General features: G+C 38.2%; 1 protein-coding gene across 1 annotated transcript in view; it reads right to left on the bottom strand.

Annotated features, from left to right (window-relative positions):
* The window catches only part of IRAG1 (inositol 1,4,5-triphosphate receptor associated 1), a 306,114-nt gene that overhangs the window by 22,192 nt on the left and 257,608 nt on the right, over positions 1 to 26,314 (bottom strand). The window contains exons 13-16 of the mRNA XM_053720588.1: positions 22,529 to 22,670; positions 14,346 to 14,395; positions 13,378 to 13,485; positions 11,583 to 11,647 (exon numbers count right to left, since the gene is read on the bottom strand). Coding sequence (XP_053576563.1) covers positions 11,583 to 11,647; positions 13,378 to 13,485; positions 14,346 to 14,395; positions 22,529 to 22,670 — 365 coding nt within the window. The remainder of the gene's footprint in view (positions 1 to 11,582; positions 11,648 to 13,377; positions 13,486 to 14,345; positions 14,396 to 22,528; positions 22,671 to 26,314) is intronic.

Raw genomic sequence — 26,314 nt, 5'->3', positions numbered from 1 at the left:
TCTTCTCCCGCAGGATAAGAGAAACAAACAGAAGGGACGTCAGAGTAATTTTCGCTCCTTTCGAAATTTCAAGGGAAATTCTTCCTCTTCCGCTTCCAAGTCTAAGCCATCATGGAGACCCAATCAGCCTTGGAATAAGGGGAAACAATCCAAGAAGCCTGCTATTGAATCAAAGACAGCATGAAGGGCATGCTCCGGATCTTGTAGGGGGCAGACTTTCCTTCTTTGCTCAGGCTTGGGTTCGAGATGTTCTGGATCCCTGGGCTGTAGACATAGTGTCCTAGGGATACAAACTAGAGTTCAAAAGTTTTCCTCCCAGAGGCAGGTTTCTACGTCAAGATTATTTGTAAACCAGACAAAAAGAGAGGCATTCTTACACTGTGTAAGAGACCTCTCCAACCTGGGAATGATAGTTCCTGTTCTGATACAGGAACAGGGTCGGGGATTTTATTCCAATCTATTCGTGGTTCCCAAAAAAGTGGGAACCTTCAGACCAATTTTAGATCTCAAGAGTCTAAACAAATTCCTCAGAGTACCGTCCTTCAAGATGGAGACTATTCATTCCATTCTTCCTTTGGTCTAAGAGGGTCAATTCATGACAACAGTGGATTTAAAGGACGCATACCTGCATGTTCCTAATCACAAGGATCATCACAAGTTTCTAAGGCTTGCATTTCTAGACAAACACTTCCAATTCGTGGCTCTTCCCTTCAGTCTTGCTACAGCTCCCAGAATTTTCTCAAAGGTTCTGGGATCTCTGTTGGCGGTGCTTCAATTACGGGGCATTGCAGTGGCGCCCTACCTGGATGACATCCTGGTCCAGGCACCATCCTTACAACAAGCAAGGTCCCACGGAAATGTTGTTATCCTTCCTGCGATCTCACGGATGCAAGGTAAATTTGGAAAAGAGCTCCTTAGTTCCAAATACAAGGGTAACTTTCTTGGGAACCATAATATATTCCATATCAATGAAGATTTTTCTGACAGAAGTCAGGAAATCAAAGATTTTCGATTCTTGCCTAGCACTTCTGTCCGCTCCTCGGCCATCAGTGGCTCAGTGCATGGAGGTAATTGGCCTGATGGTGGCGGCAATGGACATCATCCCGTTAACTCGTTTCCACCTCAGACCTCTGCAGTTAAACATGCTAAGGCAATGGAATGGAGATTATGCGGACTTGTCTCCTCGAATACTACTGGAGAAGGAGACAAGGGATTCTCTTCAATGGTGGTTGTCTCGGGATCATCTCTCCCAGGGAACCTGCTTTTGCAGACCATCTTGGGTGATTGTGACAACAGACGCCAGCCTTCTAGGATGGGGAGCAGTCTGGGGCTCCCTAAAGACTCAGGGAGTTTGGACTCAATCATTGTCTGTTCTACCTATAAACATTCTGGAACTGAGAGCGATCTTCAATGCTCTTCTGGCCTGGCCCCAATTAGCCTCTGTCCAGTTTATCAGGTTCCAGTCTGACAACATAACTTCAGTGGCTTACATCAATCATCAGGGAGGAATGAGGAGTTCCCTAGAGATGACAGAGGCAACCAAAATAATCCAGTGGGCGGAAACCCACTCTTGTTGTCTGTCGGCGATCCACATCCCAGGGGTGGACAACTGGGAGGCGGACTTCCTGAGCAGGCAGACCTTTCTTCGGGGGGAGTGGGAACTCCATCTGGAAGTGTTTTCCAGCCTGATTCTCAAATGGGGTCAGCCGGAATTGGATCTCATGGCATCTCGGCAGAATGCCAAACTCCTGAGGTACGGGTCGAGGTCCAAGGACCATCAGGCGGTACTGATAGATGCCCTAGTGGTACCTTGGACCTTCAGTCTAGCATACCTATTTCCTCCATTTTCTCTTCTGGTTATTGCTCGAACCAAGCAGGAGAGGGCCTCGGTGATCCTCATTGCACCGGCTTGGCCTCGCAGGATTTAGTATGCAGATCTGGTGGACATGTCATCTCTGCCACCTTGGAGACTTCCATTGAGGAAGGACCTTCTAATTCAAGGGCCCTTCCTTCACCCAAATCTAGTTTCTCTGAAGCTGACTGCTTGGAGATTGAACGCTTAATTTTATCCAAGCGGGGCTTTTCAGAATCGGCCATAGAGACCATGATTCAGGCTCGTAAACCTGTAACTAGAAAGATTTACCATAAGATATGGCGTAAATATCTCTATTGGTGTGAATCCAAGGGCTACTCCTGGAGTAGAGTTAGGATCCCTAGCCTTTTGTCCTTTCTCCAAGAGGGTTTGGAGAAAGGATTATCGACAAGTTCCCTAAAGGGTGACATTTCTGCCTTATCTATTTTGTTACACAAACGTCTGGCAGATGTTCCAGATGTGCAATCTTTTTGTCAGGCCTTGGTCAGGATCAGACCTGTGTTCAAGCCAGTCACTCCTCCTTGGAGTCTGAATTTGGTTCTCAAAGTTCTTCAGGGGGCTTAGTTTGAGTCTATGAATTCCTTAGATATTAAGTTGTTATCTTGGAAAGTTTTGTTTCTTGTGGCTATTTTTCTTCTGCTCACAGAGTATCAGAGCTCTCGGCATTGCAGTATGAGTCCCCTTACCTTATTTACATACTAAATTAGGATTTCTTCCTAAAGTTGTTTCTGATTGGAACAATAATCAGGAGATTGTGGTTCCTTCCTTGTGTCCTAATCCTACCTCTCAGAAGGAACGTCTTCTACACAATTTGGATGTGGTTTTACCTGCAGGAGACTAAGGATTTTCATCAGTCTTCTGCTTTGTTTGTGGTTTTCTCAGGAAAACGTAAGGGACAGAAAGCTACGGCTACTTCTCTTTCCTTTTGCCTGAAGAGTATCATACGTTTTGCATATGAGACTGCTGGACAGCAGCCTCCAGAGAGAGTTACAGCTCATTCCACGAGGGCTGTTGCTTCCTCATGGGCATTCAAAAATGAAGCTTCGGTGGAACAGATTTGCAAGGCTGCAACTTGGTCCTCTCTTCACACTTTTTCAAAATTCTACAAATTTGACACTTTTGCCTCGGCTAAGGCCGCTTTTGGGAAAAAGGTTCTTCAAGCAGTGGTGCCTTCCGTTTAGGTTCCCTGTCTTGTCCCTCCCGTATCATCTGTGTACTCTAGCGTGGGTATTGATTCCCAATAGTAATTAAGATGATCCGTGGACTCATCGTGTCATTAAAAAGAAAAGAAAATGTATGCTTACCTGATAAATGTATTTCTTTTTTGACACGATGAGTCCACGGCCCGCCCTGTTGTTGAAAGACAGGTTGTTGGTTATTATAAACTTCAGATACCTCTGCACCTTATTACTTCCTTTCTCTCCTTTACTTCGGTCGAATGACAGGGTTGGGAGGGAAGGAAGGTGATATTTAACAGCTTTGCTGTGGTGCTCTTTGCCGCCTCCTGCAGGGCAGTAGTGATATTCCCAATAGTAATTAAGTTGATCAGTGGACTCATCATTTAAAAAAAAAAATACATTTATCAGGTAAGCATACATTTTCTTTTTTATATCCATAATGTATTTTTTATTCTTAAAAAGCAAACCGCATTTGTTTCAATATAAATATATTATCCTACATGTTATTTTATTATTTTATAGTCACTGTATCACCCTTCAGCACAGCATCCGTGTAAACCAGGGGGAAAGTAATGGGCACTAAACCGGAAGTCATATTTCATTTGCTGTGAGCGCGGATGGATGCGCTCTCCAGCATAAGCAAAGACACAATTCATTGTCTTCTTTTTCAAGCGGTTGCTGCCATCATTATTGAATGTAAGCAAAGTACTTCAATAACACATTAGATCGATGCCAAGCTGATCCTCCATAACACAGCTGTCAAGTAAATAGCTACACTGATACTATGAAGCTCGCTCACACATTTGCTGAGAGCGAGCTTCATAGATTCAGTAGAGACTATTTATTTTAGTACACATGCGCATTAGTGGTTGCACGAGCGTGGGTCACATGACTCTTCATCATAGTGTAACGTACGTTACAATATGGCGGCGCTCACCGCATTCTGTAGGCGGTGGTTTCCTGGCAATATTATAAAGCTTACAAATATGCATAGGAAGGTGAAATCACAAAACGATCTGTATAAACATGTAAATGATTAAGTAATATGCTAAAAACAAAGCATAATTACTAAATATATTAGGTGTTTAATGTCCCTTTAATAGCCACAGATCCCCAAGACTCCTCATTTGAAAGAGAATTGCCTGCTCTTTCAAATGATGTTGGTCTTGGAAAGACCCCTAATAAAGTTTATTTCATAGTAGACAAGTCTCTCTCTTAAAGTAATATATACATTTTGTCTGTATAGCCAGATGATTACTGTGCCTTGCAAGCCCCCTTTTCTTTTTTAAATCAAATTTTTTTATTGAGGTATATCATATAATACAATACACTTTATGTTATCAAATATACAGAGATCAAAATAAAAGATGTTCAATACAGCCATGCCAATGATAAATGAATTAGCAATTAACATATTTTCAACTAGAAAAAATTACCTGTTTGACCGAGGTAAGGTCAGTATATGCAAATCTTGTAAAATATAACCAACTACGTTACCTCTAATGGCTAAGCAAAACTGGAAGTGTAAACATAATAATTTAATACCTCTTTTTAATTTATATGGTAGCTTAATACTAGTACCTTCAGAATATGAATTGCTGCCTATTAGGATGATATATTATAATGGTCCTAGAAGCCTTAACTTACTATTGTCTATGAAAGGTAACACATTTTTATAATTTGATCTGTATAGGTGTAAGGTGGCGGATTAGTACCGCTAACTATTCACCGAGATGGGTGAATGTATACTAATCTATAGTCATTTATTCACCAGATCAGGTGAGAAATGAAAATACCGGGTCGTATATGTTGGCTTATTGGATTATTTATATTACATTGGTTTATAAAGATGTTTGACAAACGATAAAAATATAGGAGGAGCTATAGATATATATGTAATCTGAAGAATCCCACTGCCAGATACAGAAACTTTGAATCCATGCAAACATTTAAAGTGATAGAACCCATGAAATTGGGAGGGATTCTGCAATTGCATATCAGTTTATAAGTCAACTAGGTTCATATGGCTCGTGTTCACTTAAGTAATTATATGTATAATATAGTTCAACAAGCCTATAATCTAGGAGTTATGGGGCATAATGCTTCTTCCCACCAGACCTCTACTTTAAAACTCTATATATACAGATAACAGTTGAGTGAGAAGTAGGGTTATAGTCATAACAGAGCTAAACACTAGTGTGAGCTTTAGCTATTGCTTAAACATGAGATTAGCTAGAGAGCTAGTTTATGCAGGTGATACTTCAAAGATGCAATGGCTTATAATTGAAAATACCCTCACTTTGATGCAGCAAGAGAAGAACTAGGTATCTACAATGGTCCACATTTCTTTTATACAGGCACATGTGGATTCTGCTATCAATTGCTCAGTCTAGTTCTAACAGTAGGCCCCGCAAACTATTATCTATTCAGCTACCTAAGATTCTGCATTTTGAGAGAAGTGACAACAAACATTTGCACAATCTAAAAGCATTTTCAACCTTGAACTGACACACATAGTTAAGCTGTAAATAACAGGTCTAAACTTCACCGTATACAGGATAGTACAAACCAATCTGCCAAAATGCGGTAGTTTATGGGATATAGCTAGACTCGTTTGTATGACAGAATACAGGCCAGGGGGTCAGTGCGACAAGTCCCTCATATTATATATAATACCCATTCTGAAGCTAAGTACTCCTGTTTGGCTTTCACAGGAGCTCTATGTACTGTACACTGAACTGGATCTCATGGATCTATAATAAAATAAGGCATAGATACAGGTCCTAAACATATTTTGCCGTTTTGTTCTGGAGGTGTGACATGGAATCCTCCAAGGTTGTTAAAGGATTTCCCTAGCCTATACCCCTCTTATGAGCCTTCCTACCATGACAATGCAAGATTGTTCGTTTGAATAGCATGCACAACAGACAAGAGGGTGAGAATCCAGCTGCTATTTCTTGCGCCTTATGTATCTCCGCTAGATGGAAAGCAAACCCCTGGGTGCACCATCGGAAGTCGGCCGCACTTCCCCGGTACACGCTCATGCTTATTAGGTCCAGCAACAGTTCATCTTGTGTGTCAAGGCTAGGTAGAATCAAGTCTCGCCAGATCAGTGATGTCCTCTCTTCATAGATGATGTTCGCTCGCCTTAACTTCAGCGCAGTTTCAGTGCAGTGTGTCATGGTGTCAGCTGGTTGACATCCTGATTTGTCGTCTTTGCCAATGTCCGTGGGATATCCCAAAACTCCATCCTGGTTCTCCTCCTTAGTCAGTAAGGTGTTTTTTACGGTGCTTTTCATGGCGGTTAGACTCTCAGTCTGCTCCGTAAGGGGGGATCTATAGCTTGCCAGTTGTATAGCGCCATCTTGTACACATGGATTTCTGGCCGTGTTCAGTAGATCGTTAAATCTCCATTCCATTTTGTGCTCCAATTCCTCCAACAGAGTAAGTATGTCGGTATATAGCTCCTCCATTATGAGATGCAGTATTAAAGTAACTTTACTCAGCTAAATATAGACCCGGGGGGATAGATGTTAATGAGGTGACTCAGGCCTTCAATTGCGATCTCAGTCGGGTAAGTACTTCTGACAGTCAAATTTCAAAAATACTGTCATCTTCTTTCTCCCGACCTTCACCTTTAGTTGAGGATCAATAAATTATTAGCAAATGGCATATTGGTCGTATAATGATTAAGATATCATTTAGCAAGCCATCAGAGCTGTTGAGTTAAGCGTCCGGTCACGGCTGCTGCTTGGTCACGCCCCCCCCAATCCGCAAGCCCCCTTTTCAAGTGTGGCTACCCTTGATGACAATTTAAGGTGATCACAGTAATAAAAGTGGTAACCTGACAGTTTTCAATATTATTTTCTAAAATATTAATAAAAATATAATTTTGTTTTCTATCTCACATGCCATGAAATATAAATATAATAATGGTATATTCTGAATTTGTGTGATTCACTCGCTGAAGTTTGACTTACAATAGTGTTTAAATGTAAGTAGCAAAACAAGCTCACAATTGGCTTAGTACAGGGATGTGAAAAAGGCTTAGCAGCGAAAGGGTTAAGAAAAAGGCATATAGAGAAACATTCTGATATAGTTTCCAAAAATGTTAAAATCTCTCATGTTGCCTAGTGTTAACCTCTAGTGATGCATTGCATAACTCAGGGGTCTGTTTCAATCTATTTATAGAGGGGTGCAGTGTAGATGTGCATTTTTTCATTATTTGGATTTTTTGTTTGCAAGCAAAACAAATGGCACTTTTAGCTTATTATTACATCAGCAAAATATGTTAGTTTTTTTTTCTTTTAGTTTTTTAAAGATAATCAAATATAAAATATATTTGTCTTTTATGTTTGAATATCTCTTTAACAAATTAATTTGTGTTGATTTGATAATTAATTGAAAATGACATGTATTAGCTATATGCAGCGAAGCTGCATCCAGGTGAATTCCAAAAATGGCAGGGTGGTTAAAGAATCCACCGGTGGATGCAGCGAAGGCAAATGGAGCATTACAAAAGCAACAACTAATCGCCCACATTAAAGTATTTAAAAAAAAAACCTAACCGTCCGCATCAAGTATTAAAAAAAAAAAAACTAACCGCCCGCATCAAGTATTAAAAAAAAACCACACCGGCCGCACGAAATATAGCAAAAAAAAAAATCCTACACAAAGTATTAACCCCTAAACCGCAAAACCCCCACATCGCAGTAAACCTATTTACCCTATTAACCCCTAAACCGCAAAACCCCTACGTCGCAATAAACCTATTGTCCCTATTAACCCCTAAACCGCAAAACCCCTACATCGCAATAAACCTATTTACCCTATTAACCCCTAAACCGCAAAACCCCTACATCGCAATAAACCTATTTACCCTATAAACCCCATAACCGCAAAACCCCTACCTCGCAATAAACCTATTTACCCTATTAACCCCTAAACCGCAAAACCCCTACATCGCAATAAACCTATTTAACTTATTAACCCTTTAAACCGCCAAAACCCACAACGCAAATAACTATTTAAATAACTAAGTACAGTACACTAACCTAACACCCCCTAACCTAACAATCCTAACCTAATACCCCATTAAATAAACCCATATTACCTAAACTAATACATTCTAAAGTTTACAAAAAATAAAAAAAAGCTAACATTACAGAAAATAAAAAACTCAATTTACCAAATTTAACAAAATTAAACCTAATCCCTATGAAAATAAAAAAGACCCCCCAAAATAAAAACACCCCCTACTCTAAGAATAAACTACCAGTAGCCCTTAAAAGGGCTTTTCGCATGGCATTGCCCCAAGATAATCAGCTCTTTTTAAAAAAAAATACACAAAGCCCCCCTAACAGTAAAACCCCCCAACCCACCAATCCCCCCCAAATAAAATAACAACACTAAAAAACTTAAACTACCCATTGCCCTGAAAAGGACATTTGTTTGGGCATTGCCCTTAAAAGGGCATTTAGCTCTTTTTCTGGCCATCCCTAATCTAAATAAAACAAATCCCCCCAAAAAACCCTTAAAAAATCTAGCCCCCAGGTTGGTACTCATGGTTCCTGAAGTCCGGCAGAGAAGGTTCTGTTCCAGGCGGTGAAGTCTTCTTCCAAGCGCAACCTCTTCTTCTTCCAGGAACATCCTGCACGGAGAGGAGCTGAAGACTGCGGAGCTGAAGACCGGCGACTCTGGAACTGAAGACCGGCGACCACGGAGCCATGGACCGTGGAGGATCCTCTTTGTATGATCTCCGCCGTACACTGAATAGTGAATTCATGGTACGCGATTAAAGATGGCGTCCCTTGAATTCCTATTGGCTGATTTGATTCTTCCAATTCAAATCAGCCAATAGGATAAAAGCTACTCAAATCCTATTGGCTGTTTAAATTAGTCAATAGGATGAGAGCAAGTGAAATTTTATTGGCTATTTAAATCAGCCAATAGAATTTCACTTGCTCTCATGCTATTGGCTAATTTAAACAGCCAATAGGATTTGAGTAGCTTTCATCCTATTGGCTGATTTGAATTGGAAGAATCAAATCAGCCAATAGGAATTCAAGGGACACCATCTTTAATAATAAGTATAATGTAGGTGTTGGCGATGTCGGGGGCGGCAGATTAGGGGTTAATAAGTGTAAGATTAGGGGTGTTTAGACTCGGGCTTCATGTTAGGGTGTTAGGTGTAGACATACATTTTATTTCCCCATAGGAATCAACGGGTAGAGCCGGCTGAGAAAAAGTCTAACACCTGCAAAAAAGCAGCGTAAAACTCAGTAACGCAGCCCCATTGATTCCTATGGGGAAATAAAATGTATGTCTACATCCTAACATGAACCCCGAGTCTAAACACCCCTAATCTTACACTTATTAACCCCTAATCTGCCACCCCGACATCGCCGCCACCTACATTATACTTATGAACCCCTAATCTGCTGCCCCTACATTATACTTATGAACCCCTAATCTGCTGCCCCCAACATCGCCGACACCTACATTATATTTATTAACCCCTAATCTGCCGCCCCCAATGTCGCCGCAACCTACCTACACTGCCGCCCCCAATGTCGCCGCAACCTACCTACACTTATTAACCCCTAATCTGCTGCCCCCAACGTCGCCGCCACTATAATAAACATATTAACCCCTAAACCGCCGCACTCCAGGCTCACAAACATTAGTTAAATATTATCCCCTAATCTGCTGTCCCTAACATCGCCACAACCTACCTACATTTATTAACCCCTAATCTGCTGCCCCCAACGTCGCCGCCACTATACTAAATATATTAACCCCTAAACCTAGGTTTAACCATAACCCTAACACCCCCTAACTTAAATATAATTACAATAAATCTAAGTAAAAATTCCTATCATTAACTAAATAATATCTATTTAAAACTAAATACTTACCTATAAAATAAACCCTAAAATAGCTACAATATAACTAATAGTTACATTGTAGCTAGCTTAGGGTTTATTTTTGTATTTATTTTAACTAGGTAGAATAGTTATTAAATAGTTATTAACTATTTAATAACTACCAAGCTAAAATAAATACAAAAGTACCTGTAAAATAAAACCTAACCTAAGTTACAAAGATGATAGTTTTTTTTATTATTTCAATTCAGTGATATCCTAGAATTTATGTTTATAATGGTATAGGGGTGTGATAGGATTAAACTGTTTCTTATTGGTTGCTCATAAAAGCCTGTTTCTTATTAGTTGCCCTTAAAAGTCTGTTTACATTCTACATCAACTATAAATAGCTGCACAGAGACGATCAGAGTGGATCAACCATGATGGCATCATAATAATAATATATATATATATATATATATATATATATATATATATATTCACTTCACTTTATTTCATATTATCTCACATTAATAATACACACATTATTTAATGTTTTTGTAGGTAACGATGTTTATATATAAATAGATCACAATAAAGAACACATTTGTTGTCACAGTTGGCCGAAGTCCAGTGAGTGCTTATTTCAATATAACAATATATATACATATATATATATATAATTAAATGGAAAAGGAATACATCTCAGAACTATAGAAAAGAGAGAAAAATAAAAGGATGCCCTGGCCAGCACTCTCCATTAGCTAATAATGCTTCAAGGGATCAGGTGAAATGAGTGATTAGAGTCAGCACAAAAACGGCAAAATAGATTTTTTAATTAATCACATATAGGTTAAACATATATGGTGCACCTTAAATTTAAAAGACTAGCGTCCCCAAATAAAATAATCTAGTGCCTATAATTTAATGCTGCTAGAATATCGATTTAATGCCAAAGTCCACAATCCAGAGCAGTTATGGAACAAATATAATGAAGTCACACACTGGTACAGCTCAGGCAATCTCCAGTGATGCAAATCTAATGTGTAGAGCAACCAGCAATAGAATGCAGCATAAAGTAGTTTAAAGTGCTAGTGTGGCATCTGTCAGAGAGGCATCGTATGCAGGTATAAAGTGGCTTTGAAACTTTAAACAGAAAGATGGAAACTTCCCAGGCGGAAGATGCAGTATCTGCAAGAACATGCAGAAAGGGGACATGGTGGTTGACATACAGTACATAACAACAAACACAAAGTGGAGGGACATATTACGTGCAGGAGTGAGGGAGTAATATATATGATATCATGCTCGTGTCCTGTTTACTATATTGGGAAAACCTATAGAGAACTGAGAGAGAGAGTAAAAGAACACAAACAAGATATAAAGAAGGAGAATCTGAAGCATAGCAGTGTAGCTAGGCATTTTTTTAGTTTTTATGAACACTCTATATCTTCCTAAAATGTGAGGGGTTTGGAATTAGTAGATCTACAGAATAGAGGAGGAGATCTGAACAACTCCTACAATTGGAGTGTAAGTGGATATGGACACTCCAAAACCAACAGGCCTCAATGAGGAAATTAATTATGTTCCCTTCCTGTAATAAGAAAAGCAACTACATCGCCTCTGTAAAAAACTAAAAATTATAATCATAGAAAACAGAAAACTTACTTTTCTAAAAGTGGCGATAGTGCTGGTGAGCTTTGCAAACTGCTTCTCCCACTGGGTGATTCCGTCTAAAAAGAACAAACAAAAACTGTTTATTAGTCTAGTAAAAAACTGCATTTAAATAACTAACTGTACTTTCCACCAATGTGAAAACTTACTTCTTGTTACAAATTAGGAACTAATTCATGGGTTGGTCACAATCAGCACTTTTTGTTCCCAGGCAATCACAATTGAGAGATTTTGGCAATTTCTTGTGAGACCGTTACAATTATTGAATTTGATAATTAAGGCACTTGATAAGGTCCTTTTCACTTATTTGCAAGTATAATATTCTGTTGCGCATGTGCAATTCAGAGGTGTATTTGTATATACCGTATGTTCTAGACAATCGCGGCCAAAACACCTGTAAATTATGTGTTGGAATTGTATTCTGTAACTATTTGTTTGTAATTGACACCCACAACTAATGATTGTCACTTTCAGTACTGTTGTCTTTGTAAACGGGATTTCACCATTTGCTCTGCCAGCACTAGCAGAACACAATTTAGCATCTTCAGTGAAAATAATAAAGCCTGTGTGACAGTGCTCCATCAATCTGGGTGATACCAGACATAGTGCTCAGGCAGTAGGGAAAGAATTTTGCCTATCTCTAGCAGAGAGTGTGTTAAGCATAGATTTTTTGATGTGGTGGGCAGTATATGGGACACAAATAGTCAGGGTCAGATTGCTCTTCTATAGGCTCCTATGGGAGCCTCGTTCTGATGGTGTCCCAGACAGAATCAGAACGTCGCACAGCGAAGCTGGTAAGTAGGGCAGAGTTTGGCAGTATTTTTAAATATATATGTATATGATTAAATGCATATAGATATTTATTTGTTAATATGTGTATATACACATATTAACACATAAATATATATGTATATAAGCACAGTTATAAGCACAGTTCCCATAGACCGCACTGTAAAGGCACTTTTTAGTGACATTTTTTTCTAACACCCCACTTCCACCAACTTAAGCGTCTAGTGCAGTTGTTTTTAATATAGAAAAAATGCTGCATGTATACTGGGAATTAGAGTTCAGAATTGCAGAATCACAATACTGAGATTGAAATAGTGAAGTATAAATTCCAGAATGCTATATAACTCCCAGAATACTGTACTTCTTCCTCTAAAACGGAGCTACATTCTAGGGGATTAAAAGGGAAAAAGGACATTCAATTGTCTTTTTTCCCCTGCATTTTTTACTCCAGGTGGAGAGGAAAATCCAGGGGAGGGCAAAGGCCCCCCTTGCCTTCCTTGTGGATGCCCATGGTCTTGGTACACATCATAGATTTCGTTCAAACGATAAAAGAAGATCATGGAACTGTAATATAATTTCTAGGATATATTGTTATTTTTTTTAGTAAAATAAAACATCATATTATCATACAATTTAAGAATAGACTGCAAACCACATAACTTACTGGTACTGGTACACATAAGGTACTGCAAAGTCAGAATTAAACTTTTATGAATCAGATAGAGCATACAATAACAAGGGCACAAAGCACATTTGATAATAGAAGTAAATTGTACAGTTGTTTAAAATTGCATGTTCTATGTGAGTGATTTCCCTTTAACCTAATCGTTGTATGTCAGTCTCTAGTAACCACAGTCATGTATCTTAAAGCCTCAATATAAAAATATATTACAATTAAGTGGCGAATTGGACTGGCAGACTGGCAAAACCTTTTGAAGACAAAATACCAGTAACATATAGTTGTTTATTAAAATAACATTTTAGCTGGATGTTTACGTACAAGTGATGACAATCCAGGTAAAGGAGAGTGGCTGGGTGACTGTCCAGGCATATTTAGTAAATTAAATTTTGGAACTACAGCAACACTGACTCTTCTGCGCGGCATGTTCTGAAGTAAAAGAAAAGGCACTTTAGAATCAAAAGAATGAGTTTATTATTAATTACTTAACTGTGCCACTTGAATAAAATATATATAAAACATATAAAACTTGATTAGAACAAATATTGAAAACCATAAAACAAAAAGTATATATGTTACTAAATAATAATTTAAATGGTAATTAGGCACGCCCCCGTAACCCCCCCCCCCCTTTAAAGATGCACAATAAAAAAATCCCTGCAATGTATATTCACTTTTCACTATTATCTTGGGTATTCTTGTCCTTCTGCAAACTGTATATATATATATACAAACAGAAATATATATTATATGTATGTACAGTATATACTGTATATAATGCCCTCCTCTACCACTCTCTGTATTGTCCCACGTAAATAAAATACCACCACAACTACCCACTACAAATGACCCCCAAAGGTGGATTGAAATGTAGGGGCCATTTTATATCTTAAGATCTATTTGGAGTTATCCCCAACCCTACAGGGCACCACCCCTTCAAGGGTCCCCATCCTAAGACCCCTAGGACGATGAGAACACCTACCCAACCCAACCTTACAAGTTCAAACTTTCCAGCCTGTTGAGTATCTTTGCCAGGCATGGTGCAAACATACAACTGACTCTGGTAGCCTTGAAAGCTTATGCTATCTATTTATTTTGACTAATACATTACTGCCCTAAACAAGCTGAAAAACTACTAATTGTTAATGATTGAATAAACAAATGCCATACATTTTAAATCATACAATTAATGTATTGTTATAAATTAGCAGCCAGTGTTTAGAGCCATTCAGTAATCATGTAAATTACAGGAAATTTGCAGAAGAGCATGGATTTCATTTGTACTTTACCTTGCCAATAGTTAAAGACATAGATCGGGATGAGCGTGGAACACCATCTTCTATAATAAAAAAGCACAAACATTTTTTTTAATTCATGGTATATGCTAGACTACTATGAACACAGTGGTTGTTTATCTCAGTTTGCCGGCAAAATATTCAAAAAGGTTCAGGAATTACATTTTTTTTGCCTATCTGATGATAGAACACAAAAATGTCAAATGAAAATGACATTGCAGTATAAATATAATATAAAAAAACAATGGTGGGACCAGCTACAAATAAAGTGGTGGCTTTAAAGCAGTTAGGAAATTGTAAAGAGGTACTTACTGCATTTTCCTAACAGTTGCTGCCCTAGTTTAGAAAGCCAGAGTTGGCTACTCTGTTCTTTCTTTTTCAAAAGTCTCTGTGAAGAACTGTGTCTTCTCATACCTGGTATGTGCTTTTTCTTCCAGTTGTGGAGACCATGCACTTAAAGGGACACTGAACCCACATTTTTTTCTTTCGTGATTCAAATAGAGCATGACATTTTAAGCAACTTTCAAATTTACTCCTATTATCAAATTTTCTTCATTCTCTTGGTATCTTTATTTGAAATGCAAGAATTTAAGTTTAGATGCCGGCCCATTTTTGGTAAACAACCTGGGTTGTTCTTGCTGATTGATGAATAAATTCACCCACCAATAAACAAGTGCTGTCCGGAGTTCTGAACCAAAAAAAAAGCTTAGATGCCTTCTTTTTCAAATAAAGATAGCAAGAGAACGAAGAAAAATTGATAATAGGAGTAAATTAGAAAGCTGCTTCAAATTGCATGGTGTATCTGAATCATGAAAGAAAAAATTTGGGCTCAGTGTCTCTTTAACAAATTAAAAGACACTGCTTTTTATTGGGACATAGATAATCCTGTTGTATGGGTTTCACTGGGGCATGAAGCAGGCACTGTAGCATGTGTGAGACTAACATTTAAACTCTTTTAAAAACAAAGGGTAAAATGTTTTTATTAGGCTTTATTTTCTGACACATGTTTACTTGATAAAACAATTCAAGTTTAAACTGAAAGAAGGGCTGAATTTTCTATTTCAGCAGCTTATTCATTTCCCCTTTGTTTTAAAATAAAACGATGCAGCATTTTAAACTGTCCGGTTTGAAAAAACGGTTATTTCTGGTACTCAGTGTACCAGGAAGCTATTTTTAGTACCTCTCTGTGTGGCAGCAGTAATTTGAGCTCGGCAGTTGCGATCACATGACCGGCTTTACTTCATAAAGTTTCTGAGGAAAAAGTTTTTTTTTTCTTTTCTATTTCTGAGTGATCCGGTCTTAATTGGTAGCGGTAAGGCACCTCAGTAATTGAGGTGTGGGGTTGCCTGAGGGGTATTTTAGAAGTTTATTTGATGTTTATTAAATGTTTTTTTCTTAACTTTTCTCACATAATTTTATCTGGGGATCGATCTTAATTTGGGATAACATTTTAAGTGTATTTCTTCCTTAGCTTATTTTAATTGAATATGAAAATCTTTGAAACTTATCTGTACAAGTTCATTTACTGTTTCACAACATGTCTGATATGGAGCAAGAGCCTGCTCTCATAAATTCCTGTTTATTATGTTTAGATTGCCGCTCCTATGCAATTTTGTTCTTCATGTCTCAAGAAAACCTTGCAAAATAAAGGTAACATTTTTTAGCCTAATGTCTCTCAGGATGATGCTGTTAAAATAATACCTCAGCTTTCTCCTGCTACGTCCCAAGTCTCAATGGCGTCACGTGCAGTGCCCTGCGGTTCCTCTATAACTCCTAGTGGAGTTTATTTAAAAGCAGAAATTGCTGCCCAGATATTTTCACCGGTGTCTGCAGCATTAGCTGCCATTCCCAGATTACAGGGAAAACACAAGAGGAAATCTACAAATTCAGAAAGTAAAGTGCATGTCCTCAGTTCTGCTTCCGAAGTTGCCCTTTCTCATAAGTCTGATGAGGAAGATACATCGGGACTTTCTGAGGGTGAAATCTCGGAATCGGACAGTATAATTCCTTCTTCTGAGACTGAGGTGGTATCCTTCAGATTTAAGCTTGAACATCTTTGCGTATTGTTAAAGGAGGTTTTAGCTACTTTAGATGACTCTGATACCCCTGTGGTTGTCACTCCTAAGAAATCTAGTAAACTTAATAGTTTCTTTGATGAACCTTCCACTTCGGAGGTTTTTTCTGTGCCGGACCATGCTAGGGAGATTATCTCACAGGAATGGGAGAAACCAGGGGTGTCTTTTTTCCCGTCTCCCATTTTTAAGAAAATGTTTCCTGTCAAGGACTCCATTAAAGACCCTTATTATACTGTACCCGAAGATGAAGGGCCATTTTCGCTCTGGCTAAGAGAACCACTATTCCTATTGAGGATAGCTGCTCTTTTAAGGATCCAATGGACAAGAAGCTGGAGGCTTATTTGAAAAAAGATTTATGTTCATTAAGGTCTCCAATGGCAATCTGTGGTGTATATTGCCACCATGACTAGTGCGGCATCTTATTGGTTCGATGCCTTATCTGATTATCTTCAAGTAGAGACTTCCTTGGATGAAATTCGGGATAGGATTAAAGCTCTTAAATTGGCCAATTCCTTTATTGCAGATGCCATTTTACAGGTTGTTAGACTAGAAGCTAAATTTCTAGTTTCGCTATCCTAGCCCGCAGGACGTTATGGTTGAAATCCTGGTCTGCGGACGTTTCCTCTAAAGTCAAGCTTCTGGCAATTCCTTACAAGGGCAAAACCTTGTTTGGATCCTGTTTGGCAGAAATTATCTCTGATATTACAGGTGGAAAATGGTCTTTTCTACCTCAAGATAAGAAGAATAGGCCTAAAGGTAATTTTTGTTCCTTTCATAACTTCAGAGGAAAGCCTTCCCCTTCTTGTTCCAAGCAGCAACAATCCAAGTCTTCTTGGAAACCCAGACAGTCTTGGAACAAGGGGAAACAATCAAAGAAACCCGTAGCTGATTCCAAATCAGCATGAAGGGTTTGCCCCCAATCCGGGATAGGATCAGGTGGGGGGCAGGCTTTCTCAGTTCTCTTAAGCCTGGATACGAGATGTCCCAGATCCCTCGACTGTGGACATAGTATATCAGGGTTACAAATTGGAATTCAAGACTTTTCCTCTCAGAGACAGATTCATTCTCTCAAGATTATCTGCAGAACAGATTAACAACATCTTTCCTTCCTGGGAATGATAGTTCCAGTTCCAGTGCAGGAACAGGGTCTCGGGTTCTACTCCAACCTTTTTTGTGGTTCCCAAAAAAGAGGGAACTTTCTGTCACATTCTAGACTTGAAGTGTCTAAACAAGTTTCTCAAAGTTCAAGATGGAGACTATACGCTTCATTCTTCCTTTAATACAAGAGGGTCAGTTAATGACAACCAAAGAACTAAAGGATGCATATCTTCATGTTCATATTCACAGGGACCATCACACATTATTGAGATTTGCCTTTCTGGACAAACATTTCCGGTTCGTGGCCCTTCCATGCCTAGCCACGGTTCCAAGGATTTTTTCAAAGGATTTGGGGGCTCTTTTGGCAGTGCTCCATTCTCGTGGAATTGCTGTGGCACCCTACCGGGATGACATATTGGTTCAGGCGCCATCTTTTCAACAAGCAAAATATCACACAGTGATATTGGGGGCTATTTATGAAATGTCTGTCCGACATGATTGATCAGCGGATTATGTCCGGCAGACATTGCTGAATGTGGAGTGCAATACACTCTCCGCATTCAGCATTATACCAGCAGCTCTTATGTGAACTGCTGGTGCAATGCCACCCCCTGCAGATTTGCGGCTGCTAGCAGGGGGTGTCAATCAACCCAATCGTATTCGATCGGGTTGATTTCACACGATCTTTGTCCGCCTCTTCAGAGCAGACGGACAGGTTATGGAGACCGCTATTTCATAACTGTTTTTTCTGGCGAGTCTGAAGGCTCTCCAGAAACAGGGCTCTTCAAGCTCCATATGGAGCTTGATAAATGGGCCCCATTGTTGTCTTTTCTTCGTTCCCATGGATGGAATGCGAATCTGGAAAAAGTTCCCTTTCCCCTGGTACAAGAGTTGTGTTCTTAGGGACCATAATAGATTCTCTATTGATGATGATTTTTTCTGACAGAGGTCAGGAAGAACAAAATCATTTCCTCTTGCCTCTCTCTTCAGGCTACTGCTCATCCTTCAGTGGCTCAATGTATGGAGGAAATCAGTCTGATGCTAGTTTCCATGGACATAATTCCTTTTGCTCGATTCCATTTGAGAGCTCTCCAGTTGTGTATGCTCAGACAATGGGATGAGGACCATGTGGATCTATCTCAGAGAATAGAGTTAGATCAGTTGTCAAGGGATTCTCTCCCGTGGTGGATTTCTTAGGAACATCTGTCTCAGGGCACATGCTTTCGGAGACATTCCTGGGTGATCATGACCACGGACGCCAGCCTGCTTCCAAGGTATGGTTCAAGGTCAAGAGATCTGCAGGCCGTTATGATAGATGCTCTGGCGGTTCCTTGGGTTTTCAGGTTGGCATACCTGTTTCCTCTGTTTGCTCTCCTTCCACGACCACGAGTCATTGCGTGTATCAAACAGGAGAGGGTGTTGGTGATTCTAATAGCCCCCGCGTGGCCTTGCAGGATCTGGTTTGCAGACCTAGTGGAGATGTCATCTCTCCCACCTTGGACACTGCCTCTGAGGAAGGACCTCCTGATTCAGGGTCCCTTCCTTCATCCAAATCTTGTTTCTCTGAAACTGACTGCTTGGAAGCTTAATTCTGTCTAAGCGTGGTTTTTCTGAGTCGGTCATTGAGACCATGATTCAGGTTTGCAAGTCTGTTACTAGAAAGATTTACCATAATATATGGCATAAATATCTTTATTGGTGTGAATCCAAGGGCTACTCTTGGAGTAGAATTAAAATTCCTAGAATTTTATCTTTTCTTCAGGAAGGCCTAGAGAATGGATTGTCAGTCAGTACCCTGAAGGGTCAGATTTCTGCTTTATCAGTTTTACTACATAAACGTTTGGCGGATATGCCAGATGTGCAATCTTTTTGTCAGGCCATGGTCAAAATCAGGCCTGTCTTTAAGACTGTTACTCCTCCTTGGAGCCTTAACCTTGTTCATAAAGTTTTACAGCTGGCTCCGTTTGATTCATTGCATTCCATAGACATTAATTTGTTATCTTGGAAGGTTTTGTTTCTTGTTGCTATCTCTTCTGCTTGAAGAGTCTCGGAACTCTTAGCTCTGCAGTGTGATTCCCCTTATTTTATTTTTCATGCCGATAAGGCGGTTCTTCATACTAAGTTAGGTTTCCTTCCTAAGGTTGTTTCTAATATCAATCAGGAAATCGTTCCGTCTCTGTGTCCTAATCCTTCTTCTTTGAAAGAACATTTGTTACACAATTTAGATGTTGTACTGCTCTTAAATTCTACTTACAGGCGACTAAGGATTTTCGCCAGTCCTCTGCCCTCTTTGTCTATTTCTCTGGGAAACATAAAGGTCAGAAAGCTACTGCTACTACTCTTTCTTTTTGGTTACGAAGTATAATTCATTTGGCCTCCTGAGAGAATTATGACTCATTCCACAAGAGCTGTTTCCTCTTCTTGGGCTTTAAAAAATGAAGCTTCTGTGGAACAAATTTGCAAGGATGCAACTTGGTCTTCTCTACATACTTTTTCCAAATTTTCCAAATTTGATACTTTTGCCTCGGCTGAGGCTTCTTTTGGGAGAAAGATTTCAAGCGGTGGTGCCATCTGTTTAGGACTGACTGTCTTGTCCCTCCCTATTTATCCATGTCCTCTAGCTTGGGTATTGGACCCCAACAGTAATTACTCAAGCCGTGGACTCACCATATCTTAGGAAAGAAAAACAAAATTTATGCTTACCTGATAAATTTATTTATTTCCTGATATGGTGAGTCCACGGCCCCACCCTTTATTTTAAGACAGTTGTTCTTTTGACTATAACCTCAGGCACCTCTACACCTTTTGTTACTCATTTGTTCTCCATTTCCCTTCGGTCGAATGACTGGGGGTTGTGGGTAAGGGAGTGATACTTAGCAGTTTAACTGTGGTGCTCTTTGCCTCCTCCTGCTGGCCAGGAGTGATATTCCCAACAGTAATTACTCAAGTCGTGGACTCACCATAACCGGAAAGAAATGAATTTATCAGGTAAGCATAAATTTTGTTTTTTAGCTCTCTTCATGTAAATTCAGAATGTAACCCGATCATTATAGTTTCATTTCTTATCCCAGTGTAGAAGCCATGTCTGGACTTCAACTTTAATTTTTCTCTGTGAGTTTTTCACACAAATCATATGTTGCTTTTTCAGCAGAATACACTTTATTTTCCAGATATACCCAAAGATGACAAAAGCCCTTATTTGGAATGTATGAAACACTGTAAACTACTGCATTGTGGTTATTATTTCTTAAATATTACAAGCAAGCACATTAAAGTTCCAAATTTAACATCAATTAATCTTTCTAAAAACACCAACTGTTAGAATTCTATACCTATGTATGTTTTTTAATTAAAAAATAGTAATTGAAAAGAAAAAAAACATTTTGTCACTATGCACCACTTTGTGAGTAGGAATAAAATATCTGACTATAAAAATATTAAATACATTTTAAAACTACTCCTTTTAACAATACAACATCAGTATCCAGTATTGGTTTGTGAATTATTGCATCACAACAGAAATAGTTGGTAACTAAAAAAAATGACTTAAAGCGACAGGAAACCCAATTTTTTTTCTTTCATGATTTAGATAGAGAATACAATTTTAAACAACTTTCCAATTTACTTCTTTTATTTAATTTGCTTCCTTCTCTTGTTATCCTCTGCTGAAAGGTTTATCTAGGCAAGTTCAGGAGCAGCAGAGAACCTAGGATCTAGCTACTGATTGGTGGCTCAGTATATATACTGATTGTCATTGGCTCACCGCATATGTTCAGTTAGAAACCATTAGTGCATTGCTGTTACTTCAACAAATGATACCAAGAGAATGAAACAAATTAGATAATAGAAGTAAATTAGAAAGTTGTTAAAAATTGTTTTCTCTATCTGAATCACAAAAGAAAAATTTTGGGTTTCATGTCCCTTTAATTGAACAAAATTAAAATTCCAGTTTACAAAAATGTGAAAATGCATGCACTAGTCTTACACATTTTGCAAAGCTAACCTTAATCTCAGACAATAACAACTTATGCCTCAATCAAATTGAAATCCGGTACAAAGTTTCCCATCGGACAATTAAGTTAGAACCCCTTAAAACAATTGACACTCAGTACTACATAGTGTAAGTGTAATGCTGAGTGTAACAAAAATACATGTAGAATTAACTAGCTTTTATTGTTATGCTACCGTGGTACCATTCTGAAATTTCTGGAGTATATTTATTGTAAGTGTATAGTACATTATTTAGAGGCAAATGTAAAATACATTATTTAGAGGCAAGTATATAAAACATTATCTGAAAGCAAGTGCATAATACATTATCTAGAGGCAAGTGTTTAATACATTATCTAGAGGTAAATGTTTAATACATTATCTAGAGGCATGTATATAATACATTATCTAGAGTCAAGTGCATAATACATTATCTAGAGGCATGTGTATAATACATTATCTAGGGTCAAGTGCATAATACATTATCTAGAGGCAAGTACTGTATATAATACATTATCTAGAGTCAAGTGCTTAATACATTATCTAGAGGCAAGTATATAATACATTATCTAAAGGCAAGTATATAGTACATTATCTAAAGGCATGTGTATAATACACTATCTAGAGGTAAATGTGTAATACATTATCTAGAGGCATGTATATAATACATTATCTAGAGTCAAGTGCATAATATATTATCTAGAGGCAAGTGTATAATACATTATCTAAAGGCAAAGGTATAGTACATTATCTTGAGGCAAGTGCATATTACATTATCCAGAGGCAAGTGAATAATAATTTTTTTTTAAAGGCAAGTGTAAAATACATTATCTAGAGGCAAATGTATAAAACATTATCTAGAGGCAAATGTATAATACATTATCTAAATAAAAATGTAAAATACATTATCTAGAGACAATACTTTGCAAATAAAAACTAGATACTGTTTGGAGAACATAGAGAGGTGTGTCTCTCTTAAAATATAAACTTAACAGGTTGCAATCAGAACTTTACCTGATCCGCTATAATTCCTACTGGAATTTTGGTTTGCAAGTTTTTTGTATTCCATTAATTCTGCATGATCTTTCTCGTACGTTCTCTTTAGGTTTTCTACATATTGCATCATAACCTCTGTGGCCCTGGACATGCGCTTCTCCTGCAGAGGAATACGGCATTGCTATTCGTTAAGCATGTGTGTGAACATACAACAGTCAGTGGTGTTACTGGAAAAATAAGTTGTAGATTGTTTGTGGCTGAGCTATGTCTTATATTATAATTTACAATCAAATAAAACAAATAGAATTGCATTTTCTCTTAGTTAAATAATGTCCAATGTAAACATAGATATTTTTGGGGGACGATATTGGTCTGTTAAAAATGACACAGAGGGTTAATTGACCTTTCTCCCCAATAGGAGCTAATTAGTGTTTTTTAACCAATTGGAATGAGTCTATGCTTTTAAATAATGTGTACACGCTCTGAGGATTTCCATGTATTGTACCTTTCATGTGGAGATGAGTTCACGTTTTTAATTTTTGGATAAATAAAGAATGTTTTTATTTTGGCTACTTTGTTGCTCCTCTACTCCTTTTTTCTGTTACATTTGTTTCTGGCTCAAGGAGTAAGCACGGTGAGTCTCAGGAATAGCCTGAATAATACAGTGCACTGGGGAGGAACGAGTGTGTCAGTGACGTCAGCTTGGGAGCCACTGATCACATGAACCCAGAAGTAACGCAGTAAGGAGCGAGCAATAGAGGCATAGTCCGGAGGAGGACGCCTGCAGCCGTGTGAGCTGGATCTCTAGCAACGGAGGAATCACGCATGACCTGAGGAAGGGGACCATATATCTGGGGTAAGAGCATATCTGGGTATCGGTGTTTTGATACCATTGAGAGTTAGCTCTTTTGCAGACGACCAGCCCTGAGAATCAGGGTTACCAACATTAGTGGCTCTAAAGTTATTGAGTCACCGTATTTCTCACATAATGCAATGCTTAAGGAAAACTTCATAAAGGTGGCCTTCAGATGGTACTTCTATCCAACTTCTATCCAACAAGATTGTGTGGGACGGAGGAATCATTGTCCCGACATTGCTATAGGGGATGCAGTGAAAGGGGTACATACTTGCATATGTGGTGGCAATGTGGAAAAATCAGGGATATCTGGGACCAAACATCTGAATTATTAAGTTCAATATTTCAAAAGCGAGTAACACTAACAATAGAACAAGCACTACTACACTTCCCGATCCCTGGTATGCCCCCCCCAAAAAACAATAAACTAGTTATGATGATTTGAACTATAGTTAGACTAAGCATATCATAATTTTGGAAGACAACCCCATCTAACTTTCAGCTAGATTACGAGTTGTGCGTTAGGCTTAAAAAGCAGCGTTGGCCGGTCCCAATGCTGCTTTTTTTTTTTTTTTTAAATGTTTATTTATCATTTTCCAACAAACAAAGCAAATCTGTACATTAAACATAAATCATAGAGACACAGCTCCTGCACATATTTGCAGCTTTTCTTGGAGACGCAGCTCCGCAACAAGTGGGCATCATTCACTTTGTATATCTTTACAAAAACAATTATCTATAGTTATTTTATAAATTATTTTATACCAACCATACAATCTAAACATTGATAAAGCTTAATTAGCGGGAACAATACATTTATAAAGCAAGAGAGTGTTAAATTCACACCTAGAACATACAATTTTTTTTTTAATTTATCTTTATTCAGTATCCAACAATTTATCATGTTAAATCATATTACTTATAGGTTTCCATTACGCCTCGCAGGGCGTATTGTTGATCATAGAAAATAAAAAAACAAAACAGAAAAATTACCGACATATGAAGGACAGTTCCAGATTATCCTTGTTAATCTATTAAATTTCCAAACTTCCTTAAACTATCCAATTAAATAATATGCTGTCAAGGTAACTAGTTGTGTTACATATAGAGTTCCCTTTCGCCTCACAAGGTAATTATGGCACTTCACATAATAGATAAAAAAAACCATATAGTCATATAACCAAAGGAAAATACTGACTCCACTTTTATTCTGTTGGGTTCCCCCTAACTTTCTTGGGCGATTGGGGTACACTATTTTCAGTCTTGGTAATTGTCTTTTAGAAGGGAGGGGGAGGGGGGAGAATGGGGAGGAGAGAGAGGAGAAGAAAACAAATTTTTTAGTCATCGACAACTTTCCAACTACTTGCTGTCTTAATTTTACCATATTCCTAGAATGACTAGATCTGAATGTCTAACTGGATATATTAAATGGTCTATTTCTTTTTTTTGGGATTTTTTTTATAAATGATGACCATTTTTGAAAGAAGCTGCAGACATCTCAGGTATCATATAGTTTTGTATTATACTGTTCCAATATACATTGCTTTTTCATACAATTTCTAATTTCTGGGATGCTAGGAGTCAATGATTCTTTCCATTTTTAAAAAATCAGGTATCTAGTTGCTAACAGAGCCACATTAACAATTTTTTTCTTATCAGGGGAGATTCTTACATCCGTTCTGAGGAATATTATATTTATGAAAGATCCAGGTGGGAGATTCCCACCCTTTTATATAGCCAATATTCCAATTTCTTCCACACTGCTGTAACCTTTGGACAATCCCATATCATATGCTTAAGATTTGCCGCATTCAGTGAGCATTTCGGACATTTATTGATTGAGGATTCCCCCACCTATGCCCCTTCTCGGGGGTAACATAAGTCATGTAAAGAAGTTTCATGTGAGATTCTCTCCATGTAGTGGAGAAAGTTGTTCGATTAACTTCCGAGATAGATGTTTGTATATATTCATCTTCCATACAGACCGGAACTATGATCGGTGCCCATTTAGATTAAATTTTTGTTATATTACTTTGACCTTTACCTGAATTCAGCAATTGATAACAGGGGGAAATTGACATCAGCCCCCTATTAACCAATAACAACCAGTTCTCTAAGGGTCCCAGTGACCAATTCCAGCCTGAGTCATTTATTAACTTCCAAGTATAATGTCTTGCCTGTAAATAGGCATAAAAGTCCTTCTGGGGGAGATCAAAATCCCTTCTGTGGTCAGCAAATGTTTTAATATATTTCCCTGTTGTATCTAGTAATTGTACAATTTTTAAAGGCCCACTGCTTGCCATCTTTGAAGAGGTCATGATTGTAGGCCTAATTCAAATTGCGGGTTCCCTTTTAATGGTAGATACTTGGAGATTTTCTCATCTATTTCTAATATGTTATATATCTTCGACCATGCCTTAATTGGGATGAAGATAGATCAAAATTTCTTAATTTCCTTTGGTAATTCTCCAGGTTTAATATGTATTAGTGCTGTAGGAAGGTAGGGAAAAGTTATATTATTTTCTAAACCATTGTCCGTTACATAATCTTTAAGACAGATCCAGTCTGTTAATATGCCAGCCAAGAACGCCAAGTTGTACAACCGGAGATCTGATAGGGCACAATTACCAATTTTTTTGGCGTAAACAAAGTTTTTCCAGAGAGATTCTGGGTTTCTTACCTTGCCATAAAATTTCTCTAAGAGCCATATTTAAAATCTTAATATCTTTCTCTTTCAAGAGAACTGGAATATTTTGACAGATATAAAGAATTTTTGGGAATAGTATCATTTTATACAAAGCAATACGGCCCGAAAGTGAAATGGGAAGATTCTGCCAATTTTTCATTGCACCTAGAATTGTTTTAATTATCGGAAGTATATTAAGAGAATACCATTGCTCTGGATTTGAGGAAATTGTAATACTCAAATATTTAAATGAGTCTTCCAC

This window comes from Bombina bombina, chromosome 7 (assembly GCF_027579735.1).
Source record: "Bombina bombina isolate aBomBom1 chromosome 7, aBomBom1.pri, whole genome shotgun sequence".
NCBI classification, from domain to species: domain Eukaryota; kingdom Metazoa; phylum Chordata; class Amphibia; order Anura; family Bombinatoridae; genus Bombina; species Bombina bombina.
Note: the sequence above shows the minus strand (reverse complement) of the source record. Positions and strands in the feature narration are given on the sequence as shown.